The sequence below is a fragment of the Octopus bimaculoides genome, chromosome 12, assembly GCF_001194135.2.
Source record: "Octopus bimaculoides isolate UCB-OBI-ISO-001 chromosome 12, ASM119413v2, whole genome shotgun sequence".
In the NCBI taxonomy this organism is placed as follows: domain Eukaryota; kingdom Metazoa; phylum Mollusca; class Cephalopoda; order Octopoda; family Octopodidae; genus Octopus; species Octopus bimaculoides.
Genome location: NC_068992.1, coordinates 9,862,473 through 9,875,076, shown reverse-complemented (window position 1 = coordinate 9,875,076; position 12,604 = coordinate 9,862,473). Strand labels below are relative to the sequence as shown.

Below are 12,604 nucleotides of genomic sequence, written 5' to 3'. Positions count from 1 at the left end.
ACAAGAATCACGGCCCGGCATCGATGCCACGACATCACAACTAGTGATCAGCACTGCCACACTCAGCCAACTCACTTCACCTACAGAACTTTTCCTATAGTGTACTAAAGAACTGGTATAATTGCTCATGTGTTATTGACTCTTTCTATTTGCTGTAATAACTCACATACACATACATGTATCATTCACATACATACTTTTCTTTGTATGACGGCCTGTCTTTGATAATGTTCTTATATGTCGCATTCACACTCTCACACAGAGATACATCTTTAACGCTACAATAAATATCTCTGTTATTCATCTTATACGGTTGTGGTCTTTCATTACTGGTCATCTATGTTATCGTAGCATAACATTTCATGTGTATCATCATCATTTGATATATAATTATGTGTTCGACCGTGTGACACGTTTAAATAAAAGGAGTCCTCTGTTCTTCCATTCGTCACCATTTCTCCTTTTTGAGTTCGCACGGTCGTCGCTTACACGGACAATAAATTTTTTTCTCTGTTCAATTTGATATTCATATTTAGAAACAAAAAAAAATTTTAAATGTTCATTTTATTCTTTTGTAGTTACAATGGTTTTCCAGAATTGAAGCCAGAGTTGTTTCTGTTAAAGAAATCTAGCACTTCGTCTTTAGCTGGTAAACAGTCTGCCTGTCCAAACAGTCCGATTGCAAAACGTACCAAGCAAGAAGTGCGCATGGCACAGAAGGTAAACAATATTTTCATCCCATTTTATTTGTGTATGTGTATATATATATATATATATATATATATATATACACATACATCATCATTTAATGTCCGTTTCCTATGCTGGAGTATCAAAACAGGTTGGCGGATAGCATTGTGTTTCAATGTATATTTTGTTGTGGTTTCTCCAGTTGGCATCTCTTCCTCATCTTAACCACTTCATAGAATATACTGTTTTTTCTTTCTTTTTTTTCTTTTCTTTTTTTCTTTTTGTTGGGGCACCAACCCTAGTAAGGTTGTCATGTAATTCACAAGACGAAAGAGCCCTCTCAACTTTAGTGAGAGAGTTGAAAGGTTAAAGTATAAATGAAAGGGCAGTAACAGGTTTCTTGCTGTAGAGGAGATATGTGGCTTCCTCTATATAAGAGTATTATACCTACGAAAGACAAAATTACTAAAGGTTACATACAACACTCATCCTAGAACATTCCCAAAACTTGGCAAAGAAAGCAAAACCATGCAGAGACATAGTGCATTTAGTGTTACTGCTTTTGGCCCAAGAAACATTACAAACCTCATGGAATATGCCAGCCCTGTTGGGGTCCCTAATTAAGCAAGAACAATCTACAAAAGACACAAAACAAACCACTGCCTGTTTTTATCTGTTTTTTGGATGTGTGTGTGTGTATGCATGTCCATGCATACATGAAATGGAATTCACTAATGATGTCTTGTTAGTGCACTTTTAGAGACAAAATGAACATGGAGACTTGATACACATTAAGGTTTGCTTTGTTTAATGAAAAAAACAGTTGCAATTAAAGCAACCTTTTTAATACATTTCTCATATTCTTTAATCTACCAGGCTGTTTTGATAAGTTTTAGTTTATTGGTTAACTTATTAGGAAACTTTGTGCATGTGAATATAGGATGAGATGCAATTGAAGAAAACAGAAATGTGTTTTTAAAATTAATTTCAATAGTTTATGTCCTTCCAGAGAATTCCACTTTTGGATAAACATTTTATAATTTTTTTTTTTCTGTATATCATTTGATTGTAAACCTGCATGAAATTCAATTGTTCTTTTCATCCAGATTGCCCAGCAGCAAGTTGGATCTCCTGATTTATGGGCGAAATGTCTACTTGGACATTGTTATTGTTTGTGGTTTATTCATTTACCTGCATTTGTGAAGCTCAGCCAGTCAAAGCCGAGAGCCCTTAGACTAGCTTACGACATCTTGCAAAAGATGAATACAGTAAAAGATATCCGTCCTGATGAAGTAAGTCTGCTTATTTTCACAAAACATTTCTTGAAAGAACTAAAATTACTTTTTAATCTTACATATTTAAACATTGTTTTTGTTTTTTCTCTTCCTCCTCTTTATGAAATAAATTTTTAAATGTATGCTGATTTTCTCTTATGTTGAAAATAAAAACTATTTATTTTGACTCAAATTTTCCCTGGTCAAAATGGCTTCTTGTCATTGAAAACATTTGGCAACTTTTATAACAACAATTTTCTGTTGTGATTGTAGTCAAGTTTTGTGGTGGGAGGATCTAGCTTCACCTTTATTTATCTATGTATGGCGTAATAAATATACTAGCTTTTCCTGAGGCAATTGTTTTCACTGTGAAATACTTGTGGAATTAATTTTATCAAAGAAATTGGAGATGGTATTTGTCTTGGGGCAATTTCTTTTTAGTTTTCAAAATGCTTTTTATTCTCATTACAATACATTTAATGTAATTTCCAAACTAGGAATGACTTTTGTGTGTTGATTTTATTAGCATTACCACCAAATAATGTGAACCTAATATTTGCAGGTTTGTTATCGAGTAGTATTGCAGCTGTGTGGTCAGTATAACGAGCCCACTCTTGCTGTTATGGTACTTTGTGAGATGAAGCGTGTAGGTGTCCAGCCAAATGCCATTACTTATGGATATTACAACAAGGTCAGCATCACTTTGTTTTTTTTATTCACTTTAACCCTTTTCATTCCAACCTGCCAAATACTGTCCTTAGTTCTATCGTACAAATTTTTCTTTCTAAAGTTATGTAAATTAAAACTTCCCATCAGACTTCCATGTTAATTGATTTTCCAAATGCCAACTTAATTTTGTGACAAAGTTATTTTTCTAAACTCATTATTTTCAAATTTAATTCAAACAAAAAAACTGTGTTTCACTAGAAATATGGTAACTGAAAGGTTTTTTTTTTTCTTTTTATTTACCGTTTTTAATTTATTTTAATTTAGGCTGTCCTTGAGAGCAAATGGCCGAGTGATACCAAGAATGGTTTACTGCTATGGAAGAAATTGCGTAATGTGATTACAGCTATTGCACAGTTGCGAAAGGGTTTGTTGCACCAACGAAGTAGCACAGCTTACTGCTATAACTCTGAAAGTGATTTCGACCAAGTCAGCCACACCAGCAATGACAGCTGCATAGATGAAGCTGCAGTCAGTAGCACTGATGCTAACAGTGGTGGCACCACGGGTAATAGAATTATTGCCAAAACAGATCTTGGTTCTGATATGGTTGTGACTTGTTCTAATAAAGTAGCTAATGAAGAAAGAATGAGTACAGGTAAGGGAAACGTGGATTTTTCACTAAATTCCTTTTCTATGTTTTTTTATCTTTTTGTCATTGACTCGTTTCAGTCGTTTGACTACAGCTATGCTGGGGACACTGCCTTGAATTTTCAGTCAAACGAATCAACACTAATATTTTTTTTTTATAAGTCTGGTACTTATTCTGTCACTCTCTTATGCTGAATCGCTAAGTTATAGGAGCATTAACAAACCAACACTATTTGTCAAGCAGTGATGTGGAGCAAACACTAAAGAGACACACATAGATGCATTTATTTACAATGGTCTTCTTTCGGTTTCCCTCTACCATATCCACTCACAAGGCTATGGCTGGCCCAGGGTTGTAGTAGAAGACATTTGCCCTAAGTGCCACGCAGTGGAACTGAACCAGGAACAATGTGGTTAAAAAGCTGGATGCTCTTTCTTAACGCCAAATACAAATATAAATGTAAATACGTTATGAACGTCAGGTAGATTTTTAAGAATTGTCAGTTTTAATTGGAAGAGAAATAGTAATCTCCCCTCAGCTATGTCATCAATGTCTTACAAGAACCTATCCGATTTATCAGATGCCACTTCTAGACAGGTGAATTGCAGCAAGGTAAAATAGTTCCAAAATATGATGAAACACCTGATTTTTATAAACCAGGTAGTCCAGTACCTTATTTCAACATCTCTGCTAAATGTTACTTGGTTTATTGCAGTATGGCATCATAGATCCAAAATAATTTTATTTATTTTGTAGAAGTGAATTGTTGATTAACAGGATTTATAAATATTCTTACAGCAATATCTGTTTGGTATTTAACTTTCTTTTTTTAACTTGGCATACATTTAGAAAATACAGTGCTTTATGAGTTCTTATATTATTGATTTGTTATAACGATTCATAAAAATATTCCATGCCACCACAACATCTTGATATATTGATTAGTTATTGTAATATTGATATTTATATTTGTTGTAAAGTATCAAGTCTTTATTATATTGATTTTATTATCTTTATTACAGCATTGATTCATTATTACATTTGTTGTAATATTGGTTCACAGCGATACTTGTTTATAATCTTGCTCTGTCATATTCATTATTCATTTATGATATTTATTATAATATTGAGCAACTCAAGGATGTTTGCCTTGAAATGAAGTTGTTTGTAATCTTATCTTTCCGTCAAGCATTTATGTTTGTTAATGCATGCCCATGTGCTATTTCAAAACAGTTGCTGCTGTACTCTGCATGCCACTATGCTATTGTAAATCCTTCTCTCTCCATGCTGAGAATGTGTTCTGATGGTTTCAGGGGGAGCATCAGATAGAGGTTATAGCTCTATGACTCAAGAAGATGCCAAGACCCTATACGGAGCCCTTTCCTCAGCAGAACAGGCTCGGCAGCAGCAGCATAACACTAATAATTCCAGTAAGACAAAAGATTCCAAACACTCTCGCTCCAGTATATGCTGGAAGATCAGAAGTAAAAGCACTACTGAAGAATTATCAGGTGAAAGAGATTGTATTGGTTTTTTTTTTTTTTCTTTGTTGTTCCAGAATTTCTTGTCCTGCCATTTTACTTGGACTGGCTTTAACTTACAATCTATTCCTTGATGTTCATTATTCTATGTTTTCTTTAAACGTCTCGTATTTCTTCACTTTATGTTTGGATAACTTATTTCTTTATTGTTTAATGTTTCTCAAAGAAATCATTTCATGTTTTGTGTTTTCTTTACAAAAAAAAAAAAAAAAAAAAAAGAAAGAAATTGCAGTATTTTTCTTTCTGTTTTTTATCATCTTTTAATTCTTTTGAATAACTTTTCAATATAAAATATTTTGAAGATAAATTGCATTTGCAATTGTTGAAACTTTGTCTGATTATGGAACCTTTTTGAGATCTGAGAGACATGAAAGATTAAAAAAAATATCTTTTCGTTATTGATATTAGTACTATTAAGTTAATTGCTTTAATAATTAGAGACTAGTAGATTGATTGAGGATGTTTGAGACAATGCAGTCCAGGCAAGTACACAGACCAGTTGGGTGACCCATAGAAAGAAGAATTGTCTTGAAAGCGATGGAAGTGAACCAAAATCTGGCGACATTGATCAGTCTGTGAAAACTGCCTTATTTTGGTCATATTATCAGAGCTCAGAGCTGCTGTGTTCACACCCTCAAGTGGCTGGGTGGATGGAAAACAGGTTTGCCTTTGATAGAGATGAGGACAAAGTGATGGCATCAGGGACTGAAAGGGGAGACCCCTGGCAGAGGGTACAGCTGCAGCATGAGACAACAGTCTGTGGTGAAGCAGGGTCTGTTCAACACCCCTGGCCCTTACCATGAAGATGAAAACATTCATGCATTCATTTAACCCTTTAGCGTTCAGATTATTCTGTCAACTGTAATTCTTATTTATCCACATTGTTTTGAATTAATCGTGCATTATGTCATGGCTGTTCATTTTTAGATTGACATTGTAGGGTATGTGTGAGAGGCCAGGTCTAGTTATTTGAAGAAAATTTTGGCTAGATCTGGCCAGTTTAAATGATAAAGGGTTGTGTGAAACAGAAATACCTTTTGGTATTTTGTTATTTTACTTTCCAAATTCAAATCTCTCCAAGGTTAATTCACCTTTTATCCATCCTGGGTCACTAAAATTAAGTATTGATCAAGTACTGAGTTTGAATCACTCAACTATACCCCACTCAGTCTAACCCCTAACATGTGACCATGTGCCAGTGCCTTTTGAAATCAATTTTTAAAGACTAATAAATTGTCAGTGTTTTAACTGCATCTATCACATTATTAGACCAAGAAAATGTTCTAAAGCATTGTTTTGTATTTTCTTCCACAAGTTGTATTATAATGTCCAAAATTGACATTACTAGTTTTGTTTGTTTGTGTTTTTTAAACTATTGTAATATGTTTGATATAACATTTAAGGAATCCAATGTTATAGTTTAACACCCAGTATTAATGGTTAGTTTGTAATTTGTTATAATTACAAACCTTAACCATTCTAATTAGTCAATAATACTTTTGGAAATATGTTCAGATTGATAATCTCTATTTTTTTCTCTTTTACTAAAATCACATTGATGTTACCTGCCTTAAAACCACATTACTTTGGAATCACAGTCATACCATTAACTGCCTGGAGGACATGTTGATGATGTTAAGTGCTTTAAAAGTTAAAGTTTTCCTGTTATCATCAGGAATTAATTTTGAGACTATGAAATAAGGAAATTACATTTTTAATATTCTCTCATTCCTTACTTGGCTGTAATTCTTCTGCCACATTTAGGGACATTAGCTGTAATTTTTCTGTCTGTTAGGGACATGGTAGTAGTAGTAGTAGTTTTTGCACATTTGCAAATATTTTTTAAGGTTTTTTATTAATGAACTTTTCCCATTTTTTTTCAGTTCATTAAACTTATAAATATTTTTTTTTTACTTATTCTTTTTCCAGCACTAGCAAATTCCAACAGCTCTGATAGTTCCCATTCCAATAATAACTTCATTGGCTCTCAGTTCCGAACTCGTGTTGGCAGCATTATGAGAAGATCAGCTAAAAATATCACCAGTACTGAAAGTCTTGAAACATTGAAAACAAACCTCTGTAAATATCTTTTTCTGTTTCCATTTCCTTATAAAAACTGCTGTCCAGTTTTCATTTGCAAATTACTGTATTTTCTAACATGCAAGTCAAATTTTTAAGACCAAAATTTGCAACAAAAAAAAAAGGTAGGTTGACTTATGTATCAAAATGATTTTGGAGGCCCAAAAATTCCATGTGAAAGAATTTGGAAAGATATTGACTATGTTTGGATGTTAACATGTTTACACTATATTCTATGTTGATTTGTATGTCAGGAAATACAGTAAAATGTTGGTTCTTTTTCCTAATATTGTTTTCTCTTAGAATTGTTGAGAAAGATGTGACAGAAAGTTAATAGAATTAACACATAAATCCAGAGTGGTAATAAATAATAATATTTTTATTTGCATTTTCTTTTTTTAGTAGTAAATAAACTGTTTTCAATGTTTTATTATATATTAATTAGTGTTATTACCTCTGGTTTAGCGAAGGCAGGGATAATGTTTTCAGTCATGTTTGTTTGTTTTTCCATGGACAAGATATCTCAAGAACTGCTGGATGGATTCAGATGAAACTTTGAGGGATGTTTGGCCTGGTGACTAGCATGAACTGATTAGATTTTGGGATTGATCCAGTACCGGACAAGGATTCTGGATTATTTTTCCAGTTTTTTTTTTTACTCAATTTTGAGCTCCCAGGTTCATTTTTAGTATTCTCGTTTGTGAGAGCAGTCGAGTTTATTTCAGATGTTCTCATTTTAAAATCCATCTCTGGCTAATAGTTGAGAGGATGTTGGTGTTGCCTTGGTGGAGGTTTGCACTCTCTGAGTGCTCTTGTTGAAATTTGAATATTTGTTAATGGCATATTTGTTTTATGTGTAACATTGTAGTTTTTTTATTTGTTTAGATCTCATTACTCTATCAAATGTGATTTTTTTTTTTTTTCGTTCTCCTTTTTAACAGTTGGTAGTTCTGCTGGTGTACTGATGGTCAGTGATTCTATTTTGAAGAATAACAACTTCAATTACAACTTGCATGATCTAGAAATGGAAGCAAAACGTAAGAGACACAAGAGTGCCGGAGACCACCATTTAAAAACGCGTTCCAACAGCATGTTCTCGAATTGGAGACCATCTTGGAGTAGTGCAAACGCTTTCTCAATGCGTTTCTCTGACCTTACTAAGAAAGAGAAAGTTAGCGAGTCCATTGAACAGAAAACAGTAGAGGCTTGTCTCCTTGCAAACCCTAGTATTGAAGACAGTGGAATCATTTCAGATGAGGCCAATCAGAATGAGACTGTGCAACAGTTACCTAGTGAAAAGGAACCAAGTGAAGAAGCTACTCCTACTGATGAAACTGATAGTAAATCCACTACTAAAAGCCCCACTAAGAGTTCAATACCTTTGTCTTCTTCATTTAGTGCTCCCATAACAGAAAACGATCCTTTGGGTTTATTTGATAGCAATGAAAGTGAAATGAATAACAATTCTTCTCCCGTCTCCCCTACAAAGCCCTCTAGTTCATTTTCTAAAAAATCTCTTGTACAAAAGGTAAGTCCTGAAAGGACATTGTTTGATATTCGGACTAGTAGTTTGTGCAGCACATTGCATGAAGAGGGGATGGATGATGAAGATTTAGTGAACATAAGGTATGACACAGGTAATCGCAAACTTGGCGATCTGGGACGGACTAGTAGCTCCCCTGACTGTCTTGCCGATTCAGTCAAAGCTAATTTTAATCATCAAACACCTCAAAAGAAATCAAAGATTTCTTCTACTTTGTCGTTGGACGAAGCCGGAAAAGTAGATCGCTCACAGGACACTAAGTTACGACGAACTAATAGTCTTCGCCGGCGTAATGAAATGTTGAGTGGTGTATTGAAGTCTGCGTCTCTTGTATTGAACAAACTGAATGAGCTGAAACAATCCATCACCCAGCCTGGTCATTCTGGATCTAATCTCTCCCTGACTCCTTCTGAAGACAGAGATAGCGGCACTGGTGACGAAGATAATCATGACGGCCTCTCTGGACTTAAGCAAAGAATGTCAGGGAGTTTAGATTTTCTCAGTCGAACTGATAACTGCCTTAATGAAGCTTTGACTGAAAACAGACGACAGTCTTCTCATGGTGTGTATTCATGCTTTTTTTGTTGTTGTTGTTTTTTAATTTTTGTATGCTCATGTTTTCACTGATGCTCTTTGCAATTCAACAAACACTCATAAATATCGTCACCTTAGGTTGTGTCATAGTCTACTAACAGTTGGCAATGGCTACCCATAAGAAATCTCGTGGGACATAGTATCAGAAGTGAATTTGTTCTCAGCTGTTGTGGCCCATCTGTAGACATCAAGGGCCAATATCTTTGTGTTACACTTTTGTATCTCAGTGAGTGCCTACTCTGATTTCTGATACAATTAGGCAACTGTAAGTAAAGTGTTTCTCTTGGCAACCAAGTTTAGTCCATTGTTTATAGATGCCCAGTTAAATCTTTTAAAACTGAAATGCTGAAAGACAATTCTAGTTGATGTGTTTTGAAAAGAAAGCAATATGGTCCCCTTAATTTGCACATAAATCATTATTTTAATGAATCTTTATGCTTTATTCTAGCAACAGTAAGCTAACAGAAATATTTGATTTAGGAGAAATGTGTTGTTATATAAATTATTTTCAGTATTTTTAGTATGTATATTCAATCAATTTATTATAAATATTTAATCAAATCTTAACTTCACTTTTCAACTTGATTTGATCTATTTCAATAAATGTAAACAAATGTTTGTGTGTGTGTGTGTGCACGCACACACACACACACACTTGCTTGTTTGCTCCATTTGTGGTTTGAAAGGCTGTTCACGTATCTTGTCTTTTATGTTTTGTCTCTTTTATTTCTATCATTTCATTCTGTAATATTTATCCCTGACAGCTTCCAGCTGTGGCTATTAAACACTACTAAACAAAGTATGGTGCCCACATCCTCTCACGTGTGTTCAAACCATAGTATGTTTAGTTGAGGGCCGATGAAGGACTTCTTTCAATTTTGTCTTATATCCCATTTTACTGTCCTGTTTGTAACGTTTATTTGTCTATACTCATGTTTTCATGCTTTCTGTGTAAACTCCAACTGTAAGGCATATCATTGACTCTTACATCTTTTTCTTTTTCTTTTTGTCATTATTTTGTTTAATTTACTCAGTTCATCTCATTTCACTTTTCTCATACATCACCACATCACGCATCTTTGCACATATAACTGCAGCCTTCCAGATTTACTCACAATGCTTCAGTCTGTCGCATTGCGAGTGAATTTGGCAGGCAGAAGTTCCGTCATGTGTGTGAAAGTGCTTGTGTCTTCTTTGAGACACACACACACACATGCACAGGTGTCTATATATAATTTGCCTTTTTCTTTTTACCTTTTCAAGATTCAATTTCCTCTCCGACATTTACCGGGCAAGATATTCCTATGATGGAATTCTCCGATTCTTCAACTAAAAGCACATCCACAGATAGTTACCTTAGTTATGGCTTATTTGATTTCTTTGAGAAAATGGGAGAAATTGCTATTGAAGTGGAGATGACCAGTTGCTGCCGTTGTCCACATTGTCTCTGTCTGCTCTATGACGAAGAGATTATGGCTGGTTGGTCTGCTGATGATTCAAATCTAAACACAAGGTTAGTTAATCTCATTGGTCCATACTATTTGTCTTTAGTCACCTTTTAAATGAAATTTATGTTTGCAATTAACCTTGAATAACATTACAAATATCAAAATAACATGGTGCTTTTTATTTTTTTGTTTTCATCTTTCATTAGTTGTACTTTTTGTGCCAAAAAGCTTGTCCCACGCATACAGATATTCATCAAGGTATGTCTTTTTTTTTTTATTCATTGAATATTATTTTAGCAAAGTGATTCAGAAACACTTCCTTATGAAATGTGGTCCATAAAATCATCATTATTTAATATCCACTTTCTATGCTGGTATAGGTTGAATAGATCGTTACAAATCAGTCAGTTCTTATTCAGAGATACTACCCTTCTAGGTGGGTGAAATAACTATGGCTCCTGCTAACATTTCAGTGTGTGTGTTAGTTCTGTTCACTTTTGTATCAAACTATTAGTTTCATGCTTCAAGGCAAACTCTCTGATAGTTAGCTGATGGTAAAATTTTCATGTACAGTCAGATGATAAACAGACATACTTTCAGATACAGCATTGCAACTCTGTGTGTGTGTGTGTGTGTGTGTGTGTGTATGTTCAGTGTTGTACTAAAATGACTTTTGACTGTTAAAACCTTTCTAGAAAATGTCAAACTAACAAATAAGCAACATTGATCTTGCTTGAACGTCATTTTTTTTTTCAAGATCTTAGATTGTCTCTTTTTTTTTAAGATCGTAATCTCTCCCAAAATAATTCCGTATTCATTTGCAGAATTAAACTCTCCTTCTTCTTCTGTGTACTGAATGAGAGCTTTATTGATTTATTTACACAGGATGCAAGGAAACCTTCAAGGAAGGAGACTTCCCCAGTCAAGGATCAAGACAAGCCATCGTCTGTATTTGGTTCTCCTGGTAAAGATAAAAGCAATGCAGTTACAACAGAATCGAGTGAGAAAAGCAAAACCTCCTCGAATCCACCATCGCAGAGGACTAGTATCTCCTCAACGTTTAGTTGTGATAAAGGTAACAATGAAGAAACAACTTCCGAAGAAGGTACACAGAATTCAGTGCAGTCGGAAAGTCAGGAGTGTGTGAACGAAAGCAGTCCTGAATGTGAAACCATCTCCAGTGAGGCGTCAAATGAACAGAGTTCCACTGACGTGACGACAGATTCACACAACAACAACAACAACAACAAACATGTCAAGTCAAACCGTTACCGTAGTACGAGTGAGTGCCTTACAGCATTGACAACATCTACTGCTGTGTACAGTTCATTATATGATAAGGGTCCAGACCTGAAGTCCCCTACATTGTGTCTAAGTACAGCCACCACAAAGACGACGGGGCAGCAAGAATTAAGGAATTCCTCGTTACCCTCTGAAATTAAGAGAGATTTTATATCTGGGTAAGCTATTGCACATTTTTATTTTGTTGCTTTATTCTTTATACTCTGAGTTCAAATCCCACCAACAAGGGTATAACAAAGAATAGTTATTTTAAGATGGTTTGTCTTAAGTCTACCCCTTCAGTATTAACTATATAGGTTTTACACCAACTCAACAATCAAACACTTCCTAATAAATACAATTTCAAAGGAAATTACATATTTCATGGTTTAACAATTATGGTTTTCAAAGTAATAATAGAATATCAACATATACTGTTAACTTTATTAATTGTTATTATTTTGAAATGTTCATATTTATAAAATTGCAGTAAATTCATAAAGAAAAATGAAGTAAAATGTTTTTGATTTAAACTCAGTTGAAATAAGTCAAAAATATAATTAGAAAAAAATAGAAAGAAGAAAAATAACTGAAAATTTTCATTCATGAGATTTTAAATGAATATAAAATGTTTTTATTTTGTACTGCTGTGTGGTAAGTAGCTTGCTTACCAACCACATGGTCCCGGGTTCAGTCCCACTGCTTGGTACCTTGGGCAAGTGTCTTCTACTATGGCCTCGGGCTGACCAAAGCCTTGTGAGTGGATTTGGTAGACGGAAACTGGAAGAAGCCCATCTTATATATATATATATATATATATATATATATATATATAT

The 12,604-nt window shown here is 34.3% G+C and overlaps 1 protein-coding gene across 1 annotated transcript in view; it reads left to right on the top strand.

Annotated features, from left to right (window-relative positions):
• LOC106876754 (DENN domain-containing protein 4C) overlaps positions 1-12,604 on the top strand; it is a 129,521-nt gene that overhangs the window by 104,816 nt on the left and 12,101 nt on the right. The window contains exons 19-28 of the mRNA XM_014925442.2: positions 579-720; positions 1,797-1,982; positions 2,527-2,655; positions 2,958-3,288; positions 4,596-4,793; positions 6,753-6,902; positions 7,844-9,007; positions 10,303-10,552; positions 10,694-10,745; positions 11,373-11,947. Coding sequence (XP_014780928.1) covers positions 579-720; positions 1,797-1,982; positions 2,527-2,655; positions 2,958-3,288; positions 4,596-4,793; positions 6,753-6,902; positions 7,844-9,007; positions 10,303-10,552; positions 10,694-10,745; positions 11,373-11,947 — 3,177 coding nt within the window. The remainder of the gene's footprint in view (positions 1-578; positions 721-1,796; positions 1,983-2,526; positions 2,656-2,957; positions 3,289-4,595; positions 4,794-6,752; positions 6,903-7,843; positions 9,008-10,302; positions 10,553-10,693; positions 10,746-11,372; positions 11,948-12,604) is intronic.